Consider the following 23,272-nt stretch of genomic DNA (forward strand, 5'->3'; position numbering starts at 1 on the left):
AATTCTGGGAGGCAGAATTTTCTCTTTTTTATTTCTAAGGCAGCATTTTGTGAATGCAGGCAGTATTCTCACAATTCTGAAACAGGGCCGGGTATGGTGGCTCATGCCTGTAATCCTGGCACTTTGGGAAGCTGAGGCAGGTGGATTGCTTGAGGTCAGGAGTTCAAGCCCAGCCTGGCCAACATGGCAAAACCCTGTCTCTACAAAAAATACAAAAAATTTAGCCGAGTGTGGAGGCATGCACCTGTAGTCCCAGCGACTTGGGGGACTGAGGCAGGAGGATCACTTGAATCCAGGAGGTCAAAGCTGCAGTGAGCCAAGATCTCACCACTGTACTCAAGCCTGGGGGACAGAATGAGACCCTGTCTCAAAACAAAACAACAACACAATTCAGAAACAAACAATGTCTGAAGTTTTCACCTCAAGCTCACATTTAATTGGCTTAGTGTGAACTTGTTTACAATTTGCTCTTCACACACACACACACACACACACACACAAAAAGGAGCTCGTCTCAGGTGTAAGTTTTCTGTTTTGGTAGACATTACTTAATGTTCACCGATATGCTCTGGTTCCCCTCCTTTTTGACATGCGGGAAGATGTTTGGCCAATGAAATGTGAGCAGAAATAATGTATATAATTTCCAGGCAGAAGCATTTAAAAGCGTGATTCTCATGCTTCCTTCCCATGTGGTAGTCACTGTGGAAGCCTATATAAAGTTGAGGATGCCATCAGATCGAAGCACTCAGGAATACTTAGCCACTACATTGAAGACAGTTGCAGTGTTCTTTGCGTGATCAAGAACTAAACTGTTTTAAAATCATAAGCCAGTGAAAGTTTTGAAGTTGTTACAGCAACATAACCTACCCTGTTCCGGCTATTTCCCTCTCCAGCATTTTACAGATAATATCCCTGGACCAGAAGTCAGGGGACATGACTTCTAATCTCTAACACTAGGTGTGACCCTGCAAAAAAGTCAGTTTTGTTTGCTAAAAGTGATTGTTTGAGTAAAAATTATTGACCATCTCTTTGAGGGAAAAAAACCCTATGATTTTAAAGTCTGTTTTAATATTTTGTATGTTCAAAGAAAATAATGTTTATAACTAAGTATATGGTTAAAACACACCTTGCCATTTGATTTTTTAAATTTCATAAAATAAATTGCTGCCTATATTAGGACTACTATTATTTATTTTGGATCAAATCTTCTTGTGTAATATATGCATTGTTTTAGGCCTTAATATCTGCTAACAAAGTATAATCTAGGTTATCAAACACCTATTAAATCACTGCATGGCTTCATTGACTTGAAATCATTTCTATATTGGGTCTGCATGGCCAAAACGAAGTGAGGAAAAAGTAGTTTTTTGTCCCAGATTCCCCCCCAACTTATTTAATTTTTTAATTTTTATTTTTTGCTATATAAAGAATATGGCTTTTGTCCCAGAAATTGGACTATTATCAAGAAGATGCCAGAATTTTAGTTTTTCTTTCTTACCAACAGATTTATAACTTATCTTCACAATTAGAGGTTTATTTTTATTGCTAAGTTTAGTTACTCAGTAATTATTTGGGCTGAAATATAGCTCTCAGATACATAAATTCCTTAAAACATTCAGTATTTGAATTGATTTGGTGTAAATCCAGTTTTCCAAGGTTTAGCTTTCCTTTAAAGCCCTACTGCCTTTAATAGAAGCTCAAATTCTTTTCAAAAATCTGATGAAATCATCTTATAAGTATGTGTAGTACGTGATCCATACAGTTTCCAGTACTGTTTGAAATTGGCTCTTTGAAAAACCAATCTGTTTCTAGTTCACATTTTATAGATGAGTCAACAATTGAACATCAATATATTTTGCTCTTTTAAACACTTTATTCTGAAATAGATTGTACTCTGTAGGTACCAAATCAGTATTTACTGAATAAAAGAATTTAACAGAATTATTGAAGCTAGGATTCAAAGTTCTGCATTTTTAGTTTAGTTTATTTCTCCTCATTACCTCTATTTAGTTTTTAAAAGTTAAGAATAATTATTTTCCAACAGGGCATTGGTGGCTCATGCCTGTAATTGCAGCACTTTGGGAGGCTGAAGTGGGCAGATTACTTGAGGATAGGAGTTTGAGACCAGCCTGGCCAACATGGTAAAACCCTGTCTCTACTAAAAATACAAAAATTAGCCTAGCATGGTGGCACATGCCTGTAATCCCAGCTTCTCGGGAGGCTAAGACATGAGAATTGCTTGAACCCAGGAGATGGAGATTGCAGTGAGCCGACATTGCACCACGGCACTCCAGCCTGGGCAACAAGCAAGACGTAAGACTCTGTCTTAAAAAAATAATAATAATTATTATTATTTTCCATATTGTAAAAGACACTTAAAATTCACTAAAATTACGTTACGTTTCCATTTCCTTTAAAACAACTAAAACATATGGCAGATCACTTCTGAGTTCTAAACTCTTCTTTATCTATCTAAAATCAGTAAAATTAATTTAAATATATCTTTATTATTAAAAAAATATGAATTTTGTTTCTAGCAGGCCATGGCTTCTGGTCCTGATCCTGGCCTTGTCACTAGCTATGTGACCTCATATAAGTTACTACTGTCTTAGAGCATTCGTTTCCTTATTTCTAAAGTTAGAATTGTCTAGTGTATGCTTTCTCAGTTTTCTTTTTTAACTCTGTGTTGGTTTCTGTTTGTGCATTTTTAAATATAATTATTTAATCTAGGGTTTTTCTTTGTTTTCAGGAGCATGTATAGTGGTCCATCTTCTAGAACACATTTTCATAGTCTCTTTGACTTTCTTTAATTCTAATATAACATATATATACTGGTCTGCATAGGCTAGATTGTGCTGCAATAACAGCTTCTCTAACTTCAGTGAATTAAAACAACAAAATTTATTTCAGGCTTCTAATACCTGTCTGCTTATGATGTGTGATTTTGGATCTTTGCTCTGTGTTGTCCTCATTCTAGTACTCAGGCTTTCAAAGTACCCACCTGTGGAGTTTTGCAGGTGCTACAGCAAGGTGAGAGAGAGAATAGTTGTATCATACATTGTCTTTGAAAGTTTTCAACCAGAAGTAAATACATGTCACTTTTGTTGATATGACATTGGCCAAAGCAAGTCACATGGCCACATCTAACTTCTAGTGGGCTAGAAGTGCTATCTCACAATGTGTCTTGGACATGCGAAGACACAAGAATATTTGGTGAACAGCTTTCATGACTAACCATCAGGTTTTAAATCAAACGTTGAAATCTGGTAGGAGTGTAAATTAGAACTGCATTTATGGTTTGCAGACATATCAAAAGGATAGAAATATGTCTACCATTTGATGTAGCAGTTTCGGTTTTAATAAATTACTGAACAGACATGGTTCATGCATTCATAGAGCTTATTTTATGGCGTGGGAGGCATGAGGGATAGCACCAGAAATAATTAAAATGAAACAGGTTAAGTGCTATGATAGAGAAGTATGTGGGGTGATACTAAAACATATAGAAAACATTCTCATCCTCTATTTTCCAGTTGACTGATCCTGTCTTCAGCTGTGCATAATCTGCTATTAAATCTCCCTTTGTTGAATTTTAAATTTCAATTCTTAGAATTTTTTGTTTCTAAAAGAGTAATTCTTCAAATCTGCTAAGTTACTTGTTATGGTTTCCTATCTCTGAAGATGTTTTCAAGCTTGTCTTTTATGAATAAATTGTCTTCTCAAATTATCTTATCATTTTGAGAATCTGCAAATCTTTTGGTAATGAAAATTAAAAGTTACATGGTTATAATTTATTAAAATCAGATAGTCTTCAGGGAGAAAAATGGTCCAGATTGTGTATATAGATTATAACCTTTAAAAATTGCTCATAGTGAATATTATCAACTGATACACAGAAATTGTAAGATTTGAGTTAGGTGTATGGGATTATGATTGATTTTTAAACATTTTTGTAAACTGTCTATGTTATTTTGTCGATTCTACTTTTTTGAGCTTTGTTGAGGTATGATTGACAAAAACTATATAAAATTAAGGTGTACAGTGTGGTGATTTGATATATTTTATAAAATGATTACCACAATCAAGTTAGTTAACATTTCTATCACTTCACCTAATTATATATATATATTTTTTGTAGTGAGAACATTTAAGATCTATTCTCTTAGCAAATGCCAAGATTATAATACAGGATTATTAACTATGGTCATCATGCTATATTTCATAGCTTTTAGAATTTAAAAAATGAGACTGGGCAACACAACTTAAAAACAAACCAAAAGTCATTATATTAATGGAGAATAATTTATTAATATAATTGGAGTTTTAAAAGATATTTACCCTTGTTTTTTTCATCAAAAAAGTTCTGATTTTCTATCACAGATCCAGTCAATATTGTTAGATGTATTACTTTTATCCTTCTTACCTTGATGATAGAAACTTTAAACCTATGTGGAACCATGATGCACAGAGTACAAAAGGAAAATTATGCAAACATACATCTCCTTTTCTTCTCATTCTTTTTCCTTTCTTGTATGAGCTAGGTTCACGTCACCTCCAGAGCTGGGAACAGAGTTAGGAATGCACAGATTTTTAGCATTAGGAGGGAAGAAGAAAATAAAGAGAAACATACTAACTTTTTCTTTGAGAGTATATTTTCTGCTAGCAAATACTATGCCTCTCAAGAAGAAAACTGTACTTAATAGGGCCAATGATATTTAGCCTTAAAAAATGGTTAAACTCTTCATAATACTTTTTGGAAAATGTCTTTTAGGAAGAAGAAAGGCGTATGGCATCTGTTTTAGCCAAAAAAGAGGAAGAGAAGAAGCGGGAAAGTCATAAACAATCTTTGCTTAAGGTATTTTCTCTGATGTCTACGTGGATGTGTGTGCACACGTAGACACACATACCCCAAAGCTGGCTAGCTAGTCTACTGGAAAAGTGGTTTCTAAACTTTGTAAGTTTTTTATTCCTATCAACAGAATGTATGCACCCCTAAAACTTTTATAAGTTATTATCTATAAATAAACCTGTACTTAAGAAATACAGTATGATATACATTATAAAATAAATGCAAAAGCTAGTTTTAAAAGGAAGAGATGAAAAATAAATATAATTGAAGTTATAACGCTTTTAGTTCATACCAGTGCATCATCTTGTGTATCCCATGGCATATTCACTTCATTTTGGAATGTACTGTAATTGACTGTCATCTTTACTGATGTATTTTAATAAGCTCTGCTATTTTTTTTAATGATAGCTTTTTAAATTTAAAAAGTTTATGATATAGAAGTGATAAAGATTTTGTGGAACTTAAGAATGCAAATTTGTTTTAAACTGGTTTTAAATGATTTAGCAGATATTAATTTCCTTAAAATATTCTCTTTTAAATATTTTATACACAAAGTATAAGTAAAGACAGCTTAAAGTTTATAGTTCATAATATGTATCATGCTATGTTCTAAAATTAAGGACATCACCCTGATTATCATTACTCATTCATGTTCTATATAGATGCTTTTCTTCTTAAAATTAAAATGGCACTCAGAATTTTAAAAAAATGACTAGCCAGGCAAGGTGGTATGTACCTGAAGTTTTAACTACTTGGGAGGCTAAGACAGAGGATTGCTTGAGTCCAGGAATTAAGTGCAGCCTGAGGAAAATAAGTGAGACAAAACAAAATGTCACTAAATAGGACTCTTTAGTTATGAGGTTTACTCCTTATATTTATTTTTAGTAAGGGGAAAAGCATGGGGAATCAGGAGACCCAGGTTCTAGCCCTAACTCAGATTTGGAATCATGATACAACAGACCCTCAGCATTTGCTGAGGATTGCTCATGCAACTCTAGACATTGATCATTAAGAAAATGGGATGGACATTCTCAGCAAACTAACACAGGAACAGAAAACCAAACACTGCATGTTCTCACTCATAAGTGGGAGATGAACAATGAGAACACATGGACACAGGGAGGGGAACATCACACACCGGGGCCTGTCAGAGGGTCGGGGGGCTAGGGGACGGATAGCATTAGGAGAAATACCTAATGTAGATGATGGGTTGATGGGTGCAGGAAATCACTATGGCATGTGTATACCTATGTAACAAACCTGCACGTTCTGCACATGTATCCCAGAACTTAAAGTACAATTTAAAAAAAAAGAAGAATGCAAAAAAAAAAAAAAAAGAAAGAAAATGGGATGGATTGGGTACAGGAAGAGTGTATAGATACTGTCTTCTGCCTTGTTGCTTTTCATTTTCCTTGTAACCTTAGAAGTGAAGGAAAGTGAAACTGATGGCATATACTGGTGTGGTCTTGCCTGGACCACGAAAAATAGACTCAAATGGCAGAAATTGGAATTTGGCACCTTCTAAAATATTTGTCACTTTAGCACAGACTTGGCCATTTATTGGCACCTAGCTATTAGAAACATAATTGTCACTGATATCCCAAATGACTCTGTGATCTTTACACTTTACTTTGGGTACCCCCTTATGCCTTGCAGAATCTCTAGCATTCTCTAACCTTTCTTTTGCTTCTTTTTTTTTCCTCTCCACAGATGCCCAGAGCCCTTATGTGTCCTCCTGGCCAGCCGTTAATCCCCACCTGACATTAGGACAGGCTATACTTCTGTCTTAAAATATGTCTTCCCTTTTCCTGGCCCCAGTAAAATTAATCATTCTCTTAGTCAACCTGGTAATTATCTGATTTTAATAACCCAAATTAAAGAAGCTTAATTTTGGCACTAATATAGGAAAACGTTTGCATTTTCAAAGACTATCTTGTTATAAATTTGTTAACATACTCAGTGGTCTAAAGATATTTTATGCCCTTTCTCTAAGCACTGCTATATCTACCTCATTCCAAATATTTCTTTCGCCTACCCCTGCCAGCCAGAAATCCAAATGCATGAAGCCAACATGAGAACCACATCCATTAACTCACTGCCCTGGCCTCTTTCAAAGTGGCCTTGATACTGAGTTAAAAAAAAAAAAACAGTTGCTTAGATTAAAAATTGGGTTGGCATAGTCATCAGTAAGTAACTTAAATAGAATTCCTTAAGGTAAGAAGCCTTTTTATTATAGAATAGGGAAAAATGTTTTTATTTAAAAATCGCAGATTTCTACTTGCTTTATATAAGGAGCACATGCATAGAATGTCAAAAAGTCCCCAAAGTATATACATATTAAATATAACCCACTGAATTGTGCACATAAATTTGAAACACCAAAAAACCGAAAAAAAGAAAGCCAGGCCCAAAACATTTTTTTTTTTTTTGAGATGGGGTCTTGCTGTGTTGCCTAGGCTGGAATGCAGTTCACAGGTGTGACCATAGCACGCTACAGCCTTCAACTCCTGCAAGCAGTCCTCCTGCATTAGCCTCCCAAGTAGTTGAGATTTCAAGTATGCACCACTGCACTCCCCCAAAAAACATTTTTAAAACAGAAATAGAACTTTTAAAACTTTAGTTTTAATATTAAACAAGCCATATCACTTTTTATTCCTATCTAATGTCATGCATACATGCTAAAATCTTAGATAACCAAAAATTACTCAAATATATGCAAACAGGTACAACTACAAAGAATTATTCTACGTGTACTGAAGGAGTGGCCAGAGAATCTTCCTACTAGCCTGCTCTGGCTCCAGGGCCAGCAGGTGAAGAGGGGTCAGTGTCACACTCAGCTGATTTTTCAATGCAGGATTGTAGTCTTAGTAAAGAGGAAAAGGAAAGTGTCTATTTTCAGCATTCTGATCTAATTGATAGACTGTAATTAAGTAGTATCTTTTGATAATGGAAACTTTACCAGAATAGGGATTTTTTTCTATTAATGTATATAAGTTGAATAGAAACGTTTCAATTTAGCACAATTTCTTTCAGTAGTCTAGATCTGCTTTTTCACAACAGGGTTTCTATGAGAGGATTGAACTCCAATGCTGTAAGTCAGTGGTTCTCAAAGTGAGGTCCATGAACTAGCAATATTAGAATACTTAGGAGCCTGGTAGAAATTCAAATTCTCAAACACTATTCCAAAAACTCTAAATCAGCGATCATTTTAACCTCCAGGTGATTTGAGGTACCCTGAAATTTGAGAACCACTACCTTAAGGCATCTATTGCTTATAATGAATTAATTTCTTTCCTATTCATCTGGAATGGTACTAGTTATCTAGAGACACTTCAACCCAGTACAATTTCTTTTAATAGTCTAGAGAATAATTTTTAAATTTCAGACATTATAATTTATTCTGAGAAACTTGGAACATTGATCAACTCCTTCCTTTCCACCCTCCAAGATTATTTCACCTTACCAGTCTTAATTATTGAGTAGAAAAACTAAAATATCATTAGGTTTTTCTTACTATGTTAGAGGCATATAAATTTCTGTTTAAAACTTCAGGTAACATTAAGTATGTAAAAATTTCTGTGAAATTAAAATTTCAGATTTTGAATTTTTAATCTCTAGTTGATTATATATTTATTTTTAATAAAATTAAGTTCCTAAAGAGCAATAATTGTTTGCATATTTTTTTCCTTTAGAGTGTTAGATGATTATTGAGATTTTGGATGCAGAGAGTAAATACAGGCCTCTTGAATCTTGTTTTAGAATGTATTGGGTATCTACTTATAAGGGACATGTTCCTTTTAAAAGTATTACAAGAAGGTACAAACAATATGCCCCTTAGATGTCACTTCTGCTACAAAAATTGCATTATATAACTTTTGTCACAATTAACTTTTTAATAGGAGAAGAAAAGGTTAACAATTAACAACGTAGCTCGACAGTGGGACTTGCAACAACAACGAGTAGCCAATATTGCTACAAATGAAGATAGAAAAGATTCTGACTCTGCTCAGGATCCCTGTCAGATTGATGGAAGCACCCTCTCTGCATTCCCAGAGGAAACAGGGTATGCAATGGTATTCTTTCAAGATACGAGCATCTTTAGATAATTGAATTTGGAGTGGGAATTAGAAATCATTTTACATATAATTATTTTAAAAGAGTTTTCTTAAGAAAACTTGCTGAAATTAGAAATTAAGATGGAAAAAATGAAAATATAAATCTTACTACAACACTCTCCTAATACAACACCCTTCATAGGGCATTTCATATTTTTTATAGGGAAAAGTCTAGATTGCTTAATATAGTCTATGATGTCTTTTGCCCACTTCATCTCTTTTATCTCATGCCATCAACCATGTTCTTCTGCTATTGCAGCATCACTGTCTTTCAGTTCAGTTACTTCCTACTTCAGAACTTTTCTTATAGGAATAGTGTTTTTCTGCCCTGACACCAACCACTTCCCTGCACTATTTCTCTGATCCCACCCTAGCTAACTTCAGCTCACCCACAGAGGTCTGAAGTTTAAACTTCACATCTTCCAAAAAAGCCTTCCCTAACTCCAAGTTGGTAGATAGTTGTTTCATGTGTGTCTTCCCCATTAGAATGTAAGCTTCATAAGGAAAGGAATCCTGCCTGATTGACTTGACTCCTGCTGTGTCCTCAGCAGCCAGCACAAAACCTTACTCTTTAACTACTCGTAGTAAACAACAGGGCATGTAATCTGAAAGTTACTCCAGCTGTGATCTATACTTCTATTCCAGTGGCTCACAACCTCTTTTCTTCTATGATACATTTATCACATGATAACATATCCCTAGGTTTATGAGCAATGCTGAGTGCATTATCTAGACTCCACATGTTTCTCTTCCTCTCAGAAAAGCATATTGGAATCAAGTAAATTCAGAGGGACATAAAGCATCTATATCTTTATAGTGCATGTATACTTTAAATATATATTTGTACAGCTTCCCCTCAGTATCCACATGGGATTGATTCCAGGACCCCTGCAAATACCCAAATCTGCAGATACTCAATTCCCTTATATAAAATGGGATAGTATTTGCATATAACCTACACTTTTCCTGCCATATACTTGAAATCATCTCTAGATTACTTAAATAGTATCTAATACAGTGCCTACACATCACTTGATTTGCATGGATTTGTTATAGTACTCAGCATGTGGCAAGTTCAACTTTTGCTTTTGGAACTTTGTGGAATTTTTTTCAGATATTTTTGATCCATTTGGTTTAATCTATGGATGCAGAACCCACTGATACTGAGGGCTGACTATATTTACATAATTTTAAAATAAAGCCTAAAAATCAAAGATAGAATACGTTTTAATTTTGTTTAATTTGATGAAGCATGTATGTCTTATTACCTTAACTAAACTCTGATTGAAACACCTTTTAAAATTAAATATAATATAGCTTTTACTTCAGGTTTTTAGCTGGAAGTCTTTAAGCCTTTCATATGCAAAAAATATATAGTGAAGGAATTAATTTGAGTGACATGAGAATAATGTTTTGGAAATTGTCTGCAGTTAGAGTCTAATATATATTTAGGCAAATATGCTTTTTAACTTTTAGCTATAGAATTAACTTATATCAGTGTATTTCCTTCAGCTCACTTGGGATCCACATGTAGACCTCCTCAGCTCTTTCAGCTACAAAAATAAAGCAAGAATAAAAATTCTAATGAAGTGACAATTTATATAACTAATATACCACTCTTATATAGCCCTGGAGCTATATTTAATATTATTTAAATGGCAAAATATAATTTTACTTCGTTAGAACTATAACACTTTATAATGTTAAAACTTTATAGCATTGGGCTTTAGATTTATGAAATAATGTCAGTTCTATTTCTAATTTCTTTTTTAAAAATTATTTTTTTCAGTTTCAAGTTTATCCAAGTAATCTGGAATTTTTTATTCTAAAATTATAGTAAGGTTCTAAAAGTCCTTCAATCCATCAAATTTTTTTTTTTTTGGAGATGGAGTCTCACTCTGTCACCCAGGCTGGAGGGCAGTGGCGCGACGTTGGCTCACGTCAACCTTCACCTCCCAGGTTCAAGCAATTCTCCTGCCTCAGCCTCCTGAGTAGCTGAGACTTTACAGGTGCCCACCACCACACCTGGCTAATTTTTGTATTTTTAATAGAGATGGGGTGTCACCATGTTGACTAGGCTGGTATTGAACTACCGACCTCAAGTGATCCTCCTGCCTCGGTTTCCCAAAGTGCTAGGATTACAAGCGTGAGCCACCGTACATGGCCTCAAACTTATTTTTATACACAGTGTTAGATAAGGGTCTAACTTGATTTTATTTCAATTGACTACTCAATTTGCTAATAGCATTTTAAAAATTAAACTATTCTTCTGGCCAGGCATGGTGGCTCATGCCTGTAATCCCAGCACTTTGGGAGGCTGAGGCGGGCGGATCACGAGGTCAGGAGATCGAGACCATCCTGACTAACACAGTGAAACCCCGTCTCTACAAAAAATACAAAAAAATTAGCCAGGCTTGGTGGCGGGCACCTGTAGTCCCAGCTACTCTGGAGGCTGAGGCTGGAGAATGGCGTGAACCTGGGAGGCGGAGCTTGCAGTGAGCCGAGATCATGCCACTACACTCCAGCCTGGGTGACAGAGCAAGACATCGTCTCAGAAAAAAATAAACAAAATAAATAAAAATTAAACTATTCTTTTTTCACGAGAATTCCATCTTTATCTCACGTTAAGGTTTTGTAAATATGTGCATATATTTCTGGACTACCCATTTCACTTACCTATTTTAATGCCAATACCAGACTCTTGATTATAGTAATTTTGTAGTAAGTTTTCACAACTTGTAGGGGAAATAGGTTTCCACTGTTCTTTTCAAGTTCAATTGTCACACACCTATTCTTCCATATGAACTTTATTTATTTATTTATTGAGACAGGGCCTCATTCTGTTTCCCAGGCTGAAGTGCAGTGGCGTGATCTTGGCTCACTGCAACCTTCGCCTCCTGGGCTGAAGCAATCCTCCCACCTCAGCCTCCCTAATAGCTGGGACTATAGGCGCACACCACTATGTCCAGCTAATTTTTGTAATTTTTGTAGAGGTGGAGTTTTGCCATGTTGCTCAGGCTGGTCTTGAACTCTTAGGCTCAAATGATGTGCCCGCCTTGACCTCCCAAAGTACTGGGATTACAGGCATGAGCCACTGTGCCCAGCCTCATATGAACTTCAAAATCAGTTAACCTAAATAGAAAAGAAATGGTGAGAATCTTGTTCAAATCACATTTAAGTTTACTTATTAATTTCAGAAGAATTAGCATTGTTTTAACAGTAGTGACACTTTTTTAAGAAACAGGTCTTGTTTGATATCCAGAGGGAGCTAATTGGGAAAATGTTGAAAGTCTGAAGGAAAATTCTGAGGAACTAAATGAGGTTAGAGACCATGAAATTATAGCAACTTTAGCCTGAATGGTTGAGTGAGTTTATTCCAAGAGCGCAGAGTAGCTAAGTATAACAGAAGAGAAGCTAAATGTCTGATAAACAACAAAGAGACAAGGGATCAAAGGCAAGGAATAAAAAAATTCAAGTGTGATGATAAAGGAAAAGGTAGAAATGATGGGTCAGATAGTCTAGGCGAGATTTTAAGGAATTAAAAAACAGAAGGTTGGCAACAGATTGGAAGAAAATTTTGTTTCTGGGACGGGAAGTCTGATTAAAGTTGCAGATGAGGAACATACAAAGTAAGAGCATTAAAAACGAGATGGAATAGTGGGAATTTATGGTCAAAGTAAGTTTTTGAGGTTAAATATTTTAGAGGTAGAACACATTTAAGTAATGAAATCTAAGCAATATGGAAGCCATTATTGTGGTTATCAGAGCGGATTGTTGGAAAAGAGTAGAAGTGAAGGTCACCAGAATAAAGAAGATCCATTGAAGCCATTATTGTAGATATTGAAGTTACTGATGGTAGAACAAGGTATGGTACGGTACCAGAGGCCATGCATCGTGTTCTCTTGTGACACGGCTATTCACTGTTTAAGTTTTACTAGTTTTGGCAGCTTCAGTGAATGCAGGAGTATCTTTTTTATTAAATGACTCTTTTATCTGGCAAAACTATCTCTGATCAGTGGATTGCAGACTATTAACATGACTTTCATGACATTTTGAACTTTTAAAGTGGCATATGACCAAACATTTTATGACCCTCTAAAATAATTTAAAATCATAGGGTCTTTATGGTCTCAAAAACAAGCAAGCTGTTCCAAGAGAAAGAGGAAGTATCTGTTAGTGAAAATTGTTGTGCCTTATGCTTACTGCCAAGAGTTTCAGAATTTTTATTAGGAGTTCCACAAAGTCATTAGCTTTTAAGAAGGAAGCATAGAGAAAGAGTTTGGGAGAGATGGGAGAAGAGATGTAGGGGTTCAATGGAGAGGATGTAAAGTGTAATGATGAATCATTAGGAAGGGGATCCACAATTTCTGGCAAAAGATTTACTTTCTACAAATGAATGTTTAAAGTGTCATGGAAACACTGTTACATTCTCTTAGTTTGATTCTTTTTTTTAATGAACTAAAAACTAGCAAGTTGAGTAGCCACAGAAGATATTTATACATGAAGGTAGAAAAATAAAATTTTAGGACAGATAGTATATAACTCATAGGGATTATAATGCAAAATCAGTTACTTACAACTTCTACTGGTTGTAGATTTTTCTTCAGTTTAGTTTGTAGTTATCTGATTCCTGTAAAATCTCCTAGAACTGAAATTTAGAGATATTTCTAAAAGAACTTATTATACCTTGCATTTTGTCTAAACAAGGAATTCTTAACCAGAGCATTCAGTTTGACTTTTTGAACTGTAAGTCCTTATTTTACTTGACCTCCTTACAGCATTTGACATAGTTGAAACTCCTCATTCACCTGATTTTCCTTTTATGTATGTGGCTACTCTTTTATTTTTTTTAAGTGGTATTTTACTGGCTCCTTTTCTACCACATCTTTAAATGTATATTATGCAGTTTTTTAAATTTGTAAGATTTAGATATACTACTTGTGCTAATAGATGAAGATTCAGCTTCCTCACCTCTTTTCCTCCCCAAACTATATATCTATAGTTGCTTTATTGGTAGCTTTTGTAATATGTATCTAAATCTCTATTTTTTTGTTTCATCCACTATAGGCAATAGCCCTCAAGTCTGCATTTGCAAGATGGGTCTATCCTTTTTATTTTTCCCACTTTGTACATTGCAACTTCTATCAACTGTACTTTTGTAATTTTCCTTGTGATTTCTTCTTTCATCCAATGGTTGTTTAAGACTGCAGTGTTTAATTTCTGAATTTTCCAGATTTGTTCATTGTGGTCAGAGAAGATATTTTGTAGAATTTAATCTTTTTAAATTGATTGAGACTTGCTTTATAGATGAACATATGGTCTATCCCAGAGAATTTTCCATGCATACTTGAGAAGAATATGTATTCTGCTGTTGTTGGGTGGGGTTTTCTATACATATCTGTTAGTTGGTTTTATAGTGTACTTCAAGTCCTCAGTTTACTTGTTGATCTTCTGTCTGGTTGTTCTATCCATTACTGAAGGTAGAGTATTGAAGTCTCCAACTGTTATTATGGAACTGTTTCTTCTTTCAACTTTGTCCATTTTGCTTCATATATTTTAGGTTTTAAGTGTATATACCTTTGTAATTGTTATACTTTCCTTAGGGATTGACCGATTTTTCAATATAAAATGTTCTTCCATGACTCTCATAAAAATATTTGATATAAAATCCTTTTTACATAATATTAGTAGATACTCTGGCTCTCTTGGTTACTGTTTGCATGGAATATCTGTTTCTATTCTTTCCATTTCATCCTATTTGTGTCTTTTAATCTTGTAGAAAGCATATACTTGGATCTTTAAAAAAAAAAAATCCTGGCTGGGAGTGGTAGTTCGCACCTGTAATCCTAGCACTTTGGGAGCCTGAGGCAGGTGGATCACCTGAGGTCAGGAGTTCGAGACCAGCCTGGCCAACATGGTGAAACCCCATCTCTACTAAAAATATGAAAATTAGCGAGACGTGGTGGCACATACTGTAATCCCAGCTACTCAAGAAGCTGAGGCAGGAGAATTGCTTGAACCCAGGAGGCCGAGGTTGCAGTAAGCCAAGATTGCATCATTGTACTCTAGCCTGGGCAGCAGAGTAAGACTCCATCTCGAAAACAAGAAAATCCTTTCTGCTAATTTCTGCCTTTTAATTTGAGTAGTTTAATCTTTGAAGTCCTGATAAGGAAAGACACATGTCTCCCATTTTGTTATTTGCTTTCTATCTGATGTATATTGTTTTTTGCTCCCTCAATTCCTTCATTGCTTTCTTCTTTTGTATTTAGCTGATTTTCTTAGCGTACCATTTTTGATCCCCTTCTTGTTCCTTTTACTATACATTTCCTAGCTATTTTCTTAGTTGTTACCCTGGGGATTACAATTAACATTTTAATTTAGCTAGTTAGAATTAATACCAATCTAGTTGTAGTAGTATATAAAAACTTCGCTTCTGTTTAGCTCTACTCCCTTTTCTGTTACTGTTTTCAGAAATTACATCTTTAAACATTGTGTGTACATTATAGATTTATAATTATTTTTAATGCATTTTTCTTTTGAATCATATTTTAAAAAAAGGATTAACCTAAAAATTCAGTAATACTGGCTTTTATTATGCACCTGTGTAATTACCTTTCTTGATGTTATTTATTTCTTCATATGACTTCAAGTTACCAACTAGTGTTCTTTAATTTCCAGAGAACTTCCTTTAGCATTTCCTATAGGTCAGGTATACTAACAATAAACTCCCTCAGCTTTTGTTTATCAAGGAATGTCTTAATTTCTCTCTTATTTGTGAAGTCCAGTTTTGCCATATATAATTCTGGGTTGACAGGTTTTTTTTTTTTCTTTCAGCACTTTAAATATGTCATCCACTACCTTCTGGTCTCCATGATTTCTGATGAGAAATCAGCTGTTATTCTTATCCAGGATCCCTTGTCCATTATGAGTCACTTCTCTCTCACTACTTTCAAGATTGTCTCTTTATTTTTGTCTTTCAGTAGTTTGGTTATAATGTGTCTTGGTGTGGATCTATGAGTTTATCCTAGTCAGAGTTCATTGAGCCTCTTGGATATGTTGTTTTATGTCTTTTATCAAATTTGGGAAGTTTCTGGCCATTGTTTTTTCAAATATTCTTTCTGCTTTTTTTTCTCTCATGTCTGTCCTTCTGAAACCCCCATTATGTTTATGTTGGTATGCTGGATAGTGTCCCACAGTTTTCCTGGTTCTGTTCATTTATGTTTACTCTTTATTTTCCCTCACTCCTATGTAATTTAATTGACCTATCTAAGTTTACTGATTCTTTCTCCTGCCTACTAAAATCTGCTGTTGAAGCCCTCTAGAGAGCTTTTTAGTTATTGTACTTTCCAACTCCAGAATTTCTATTTGATTCCTTTTTAATTTCCATCTCTTTATTGATATTCTTTATTTGGTGAGACATTATTCTCTTGGTTTTCCTTAGTTATTTCAGCATATTTAAAATAGTTGACTTAAAAGTTTTTGTCTAATAAGTCCAATGCCTGGGCTTCCTCAGAAACAGTTTCTGTTCATTTCTTTTTTCCTGTGAGTGGGTTAGACTTTCTTGTTTCTTTGTATGCATCATATTTTTTGTTGAAACTGGACATATATGTGACAACTCTGGAGATCAGATCATTCCTCCACTCTAGGGTTTGTTGTTGCTGCTTATTTTGATTGTTGTCTTCTATTTGTTTAATGACTTTCCTAATTATTTCTGTGAAGACTATATTATTTATCATGTATACCCACTGAAATCTCTGTTCCATTAACTTAGTGGTCAGTTAGTGATTTTCAGAGATTTTCTTAAATGCCTGGAGAAAAAAGGAAAAAATAAACCTCTCCCAGCCTCTATAGATTGGTTCTGTTTTGAGGCAGTCTTTCACGGCTTATCTAGACAGTTTGCCACTCTGCCTTAACCTTCATTCCTGCTTGTGTAAAACCTGAAGATCAGCCAGGGGTTAAGTTTAGGGTTAAGATTAGTATCTTCTCAGGTCTTTTCCAAACATGTGTCTGACCCTGGACATGCATGTGGCCTTTTAGATTCCCTGGACTCACAGGAGCTTCTCAAAACTCTATTCTCCCAGACATCTCCTTCCCCAGCCTCTTCCTTCTCAGCCTTTTTGATCTGTCTGTTGCTTGCTGCAGCTACTATCCCTTGTCCAGTGTGGTGGCAGCTAATACATTTTTGCCTTTCAATACTTTCAACAAATGCCACTTAGAAGGCACCTCAGCCCTAGGGAAGCTCCAAGGCAAGTGATCCAAAGGCAAGCCCTTGAGCTAATCCTTCAGAGAGTCACCAAACATGTCAAAACACACAACTGCAGTTTTTTGAAAATATGGTCTATATTGCTTCCTCTGTTGCCAGCAGCCTGCACCAGGAATGTGGGCTGTTCAACTTCAAGGCCACCACCAAGCTGGGGAGTGGGGAGTGGTAACAGGGTAAGTTAAAATGCTTCAGAACTCTCTTATTGAAATTCAACAGTTTTTCTTTTCTTCTTTGTTTCCCTGGTTTTGTAATTTATTAGATTCCAGATTTCTGAAAAAGTTGATTTTGTTTTTGGGGGTTTTTTGTTGCTAGCATATTTGTTGCTTTTGTGGAGGGATGGAGTGTTTTGGCGTTCCCTACTCTAGCATTTTTGCTTTCTCTTTGGGATTCCAATTTGGCTATATTCTATGAGCTATACTTTTACATTTCAAGATTGATGTCATTTATATCCGTTCTATAATCATAAAACTTTGTCAGTTGGTAGCATTTAAAACTTGAAAACTGGTAAACAGTATTTAAGTTTCTATAATATAACAATCTTTTACTTTACGGTAAAGGATTAAGCTATGATTATGTCTCCTTTTCTGCTTCCTAAGCCACTCTAAGAATAGTCATAACATCAAATTCAAATGGACCCCTCTTCATTATACCTTAAAAGTTGTCCAAACCCATGCCACATTTTAGTTTGTTTCATATTTTAGCCATGCTTTTCATATATAGTTTGTTTTTTTCTGGAGTTTCTGATTGCCTTTTAAAAAAATTGAACAAAGAAATTTACTGCTGTTTCTACATTCTGACTTCTAGAATCTACTCTTTTTGAAGCCTGTCTCTGTAATCTAATTTAGAGTCATCATTTGCTTTTGGCCATTCTTTATAGTTTATCATTTTATATCATTATTAGTAGCCTTTGATTTTCTCTTGTATTATGTGTCTTTCTCATATCTTCAAGTATTTCTGTCCTCTCAACCTCTTGATGGTAGAGTTCTTCGGATTTTGGTCCTGGGCTGTCTTTACACTCTCTGCTTTCCCCCTAGGCAATCTCCTACATGGCTTTGACTTTAAATACCATTTATATACTGAAGACACAAAAATATATACCTGTTCCTTTATGGCTTACCCACTTAGATTGTGTTTAGGAAAATAATTCCTTTACCACATTGAAATTTTAAAAACATTCTCCCATTTTGTCTTCCTAAAGGTTTAATATTTGGCCTTTTTATATTTAACTTTTTATTATACCGGTAATTGATATTTATATTTGAGGTTAAGGTCTGATTTGGGTGGGGAGGGGTTTTCTTTGCATAGGAGTAATCAGTTACCCTAGTGCTATTTATTGAGTGTTCTTCCTTTCTCACTGAACTGCAGTGCCACTCTGTGAGACTTGTTGGCAGTGAGAGAAGTAGGTGGGAGAGACCTTTTACAGATCTTCAATTAATGCCCCTGTGTTCAGTCTCACTTCTCACTCCCATCCTCCATCATACTTACTGTTTGTTGCTTTCCAGAGTTCCACTGAGCAATTTGGCTGCCATCTTTTTCTTATTTCCAGGGCTTATTTGAGAATACAGCCCTTTTTTATCCTTCTTCATCACTTAACACTTTTTCTTTCTAGCTTCCAGAAATTTTCTGAAATCTCCTGCTGCCAATAGTCTTCCCCTGCTGCGCTTGTTGTTGTTGTGGGTTTATGTCTTTTTGATTACTTTACTATTCTTCAATGGGGTCTTGGAGGGAGAGGTTTTAAACACATGTGCTTAGTCTGTATGCTATTTTTATCTGAAAGTACAAAGTGAAGAATTTTAAACATTAGAGGTTATATTTCTACATTTTCTGTAAGTCTTCAAAAAGATAATTAAATTTTATCATTTGGGACCCTGAATGATACAATTTAACTATTTCTGAACATACAAAGCTAGTCAGAGGGCCGCAAAGTTTCTTACCTAGTGTTTCAATTTGTGTTTTAATACTACATAAGGTTTTCCATTTTTAATAATCATTTATATTTATAGTCTTTAGTATTTCATAATGCCAAAAAAGTGGATAATTCTTGGGTTACAATGTTCCGTAACCTTTGGCTTATGGGTGTGTAACTAAATGCCTGGAAACAAGTGTCCATGAAAAAATTATAGACACAAAAAGGGAAGAAATTCTCTAAAACTTTGCTATATCCCACTAATGATTTCACTGTTCACTGTACTTGGGACAGCTCTCCAGTAAAATGACATATTGCAGGTTTCTTTTCTCTGGCAGAAATTGGAAAGTACTTGGTGTAATTTTTTTTTTTTTTTTTTTTGCTTACATTGGATGCATGCAGTGAAGCTGGTTTATTTTTGGTCATTTCCTGTCTACGAACACTGTGGTATTTTAGCCAACACTACTATAATAAAATATAATGCATACAATGAATTTTCACACCTACAAATGTTGTAATAGAAATTCATAAAATAAATTATTATAGGAATCAGCACCACTTATTCATTGGGAAAAGAATCTTCCGCAATACTTTAAGTCTTTCTGTTCAGGCCTATTATGAAAAGCCTAAAGGTTAAAAAAATAATCATAATCCTCCTAAATAATGTCTCTTTTCATCTAGACATTTAAGAGTATGTTCTACATTTAGCCTGGCTTTCAGAGTCATTATTTTATTGCATTGAGCTAGTCACCCTGTCTTTTCTTAGGGTCCTTTATTGAAAAGGCATAGGGTATTTTCCTGACTTTTTTTTTTTTTTTTTTGAGATGGAGTTTCACTCTTGTTACCAAGACTGGAGTGCAATGGTGCAATCTCAGCTCACCACAACCTCTGCCTCCCGGGTTCAAGCGATTCTCCTGCCTCAGCCTCCCAAGTAGCTGGGATTACAGGCATGCGCCACCATGCCCAGCTAATTTTGTATTTTTAGTGGCGATGGGGTTTCATCATATTGATCAGGCTGATCTCTAACTCCTGACTCTGTGATCCACCCACCTCGGCCTCCCAGAGAGCTGGGATTACAGGCATAAACCACTGTGCCCAGCCTCCTGACTTGTTCTTATGTAAAGATCAAGTTGAATAGATGAAACTTTGGACTTAAAATTAACCATAAAAATCTTGAAGAGAATTCATATTTGATGTCATTCTGCCTGCTATTATATAATTAATATTTCAGTTGGAGAATGTAATTGGAAATGTATTGGACTTTATGGGAAAACAAATTTTAAACAGATCCTCCAGAGAAGAATACCAGCTTTCTTAGAGTACAAATTTAGAGTAGACGGAGGTAGGAAACTGGGTCAGATGACCAGTTACCCACTCTAGAAATTTGAGTCACACTTAATTCCACCCTTTCCTTCATTCTCTAGTCAATCACTAACTCTTACTTTTATTTATTCTTAAATGTCTGATAAATCTATGTTATCTTTTATTAATAATCATGAAAATGTACTGAGCTAAGTATGAGGCATAGTTTAGAATATTTTTTTCTAATTTTCACAACTCTGAAAATATGTGTATTATGATAATCATTTTCATACAAGGAAACTGAAACTCAAATAATTAAGTAACTTGCCCCAGAAGTCATCAGTTACCAATGGCAGATCTGGAATTTGAACTAAAGTCCATCTCATTTTCTTGACATTGCCATTTCGACTACACCATACCATTTTTTGTTATGCCTGCATATGGTCTAGTTGACACTTTTGCAATGGTCTTGCTCATCCCCTACATTCAGCCTCTCCCTACTATGTCCTCCACAAAGTTGATTGACTTATCTGTCTGAATTGGGTCTTTGAGAGCAGAGTGCATATCTTATTCATCTTTGTATCCCTAACACCAGTACCTAGATTCATGCATGATACTTTGGAGGTTCTTAAAAACTTGTGTTGAATATAATCTCATCACTTTTTAAATTTAAAAACCTTTTTCTGCTTCTGAACCATGCAGGATAAAATCTGACTTTTCAGGCTCATCTCCAGCTCCTACTCCCCTCCATGTTTCAATGTTCCTGCCCCATATTTTAGTGTCCCAGCCATAGAAATATTGTTCAACCCAGCAATCCCATTATTGAGTGTATACCTAAAGGAACATAAATCATTCTAGTATAAAGACACATGCACATGTATGTTCACTGCAGCACTATTCACAATAGCAAAGATATGGAATCAATCTGAATGCCCATCAGTGATATACTGGATAAACAAAATGTGGGAGGCCGAGGCAGGCAGATCACTTGAGGTCAGGCATTCGAGACCAGCCTGGCCAATATGGTGAAACCCCGTCTCTACTAAAAATACAAAAATTAGCTGATCATGGTGGCACATGTCTGTAATCCCAGCTACTTGGGAGGCTGAGACATGAGAATCTCTTGAACCCGAGAGGCAGAGGTTGCGGTGGCCTGAGATTGTGCCACAGCACTCCAGTCTGGGCGACAGAGTGAAACTGTGTTAAAAAAAAAAAAAGGAAAGAAAAGAAAAAGAAAGAAAGAGAGAATATGTGGTACATATACACCGAGGAATACGATACAGCCATAAAAAAGAATGAGATCATGTTATTTGCAGGGACATGGATGGAGCTGGAGGCCATTATCATTAGCAAACTAACACAGAACAGAAACTCAAATACCACATGTTCTCACTTATAAGTGGGAGCTAAATGATGAGAACACATGTACACACTGAGTGGAAAGACACACCAGGGCCTATTGGACGGTGGAAGGTGGAAGGAGGAGGAAAAATAACTAACGAGTACTAGGCTTAATACCTGGGTGATGAAATAATCTATATAATAAACCCCCATGACACAGTTTGCCTATGTTACAAACCTGTACATATACCCCTGAACTTAAAAGTTTAAAAAAGAAATTATTCTTACATAAATATATTATACATAATCAGGTTTTATTTTCCATACAAAATAAAATCTGTGTCAGGTTTGCACATGTGCCCCTGAACTTAAAGTAATCATTCCAGCGCCCTTCTTCATTCTGTTTTCCCAACTTCTGCTCCTGCTAAAAATCTGCTATTTATCTCTCAAGGATCAGTTCAAACGCAACCTTCCTTTTTAAACTTGACTTTTCCCCTCTGGAAGAATTAGTCATTCCTTTCTCTGTGTTCCCTTAGCATATGGTTTAAATATTCATTATATTACAATAAGCACATTATATTATATTTAATATATATATTCATCTTCCTCTCCACTCCACCCATCCAGATTGAGAGCTCTTTGAGGGCAAATATATCTTGATTTATTTTTATATCCCCAATGCTTAACACAATATCTGACACATAATAAGCTCTCCACAAAAACCTATTTGTTTAATGTGATATTGAGGTCATTTTAGTTTAAAAATTATATCCCATATGTTTATTAGTTTGATTGCTGAGTAGGATTAGAGCAGTTATATTTCTGAAACTATCACCCAGTAAAAGTGAGCAATAATTTTGCTATATCCAGAAACCTTTGTATGATCTCATCGTTGATTGTTCTTATCAATACACATGATTTAGTGGCATTTGCCAAAATTCTTAGCACAGTGTTTTGTAGAGAGTGGGCTTTCAGGACATGTTTGGTGAATGAAAGAAAGAAAGAATTAATTAGTTAATTAATTAATATGTGTGTATGTATAACTAAAAAGATGTGCCCATATCTGCTAAGGATACAAGGAAAACTAGAAGAACAATCCCCAATATATAAACATTGTTTGGCAAGCTAAGTCATTTTTTCATGGAGCTCCACATTGGCCAGAGTTTAAGGCTAAACTCAAAAGCTTCCTTCAGAAAATAACTGAAATGGGTTAGGTGCTATATGGCCTATTTCCTAGGTGCTACGTTTCCTAGTGAAAAAGATGAGCCTGTCTGCAGCCCAGGAGACTTGCCATTTGTTTTTACCAAATGGGCATGTAATAGCTATATAAATTGGAAATTCTGCTTTGTTTTGTAACCATGTCACTGTTTTGCTGAATGTAGCCTTGTTTATTATGTCACTTATTTCCTGAACAGTTTACTTGACAACCCTTTACACAAAATAAATAATCCCTTTCTGATGACAGACTTTTTATTGTGGAACTTATATTCTTAAAC

General features: G+C 35.2%; 1 protein-coding gene across 5 annotated transcripts in view; it reads left to right on the plus strand.

The window, feature by feature from the left end:
* The window catches only part of LRRC49 (leucine rich repeat containing 49), a 168,754-nt gene that overhangs the window by 90,388 nt on the left and 55,094 nt on the right, over window positions 1–23,272 (plus strand). For all 5 annotated transcript variants that reach the window (XM_050796297.1, XM_050796298.1, XM_050796300.1 and 2 more), the window contains 2 exons: window positions 4,772–4,855; window positions 8,749–8,912. In XM_050796297.1, the coding sequence (XP_050652254.1) occupies window positions 4,772–4,855; window positions 8,749–8,912 (248 nt within the window). The remainder of the gene's footprint in view (window positions 1–4,771; window positions 4,856–8,748; window positions 8,913–23,272) is intronic.

This window comes from Macaca thibetana, chromosome 7, assembly GCF_024542745.1.
Source record: "Macaca thibetana thibetana isolate TM-01 chromosome 7, ASM2454274v1, whole genome shotgun sequence".
NCBI lineage: Eukaryota > Metazoa > Chordata > Mammalia > Primates > Cercopithecidae > Macaca > Macaca thibetana.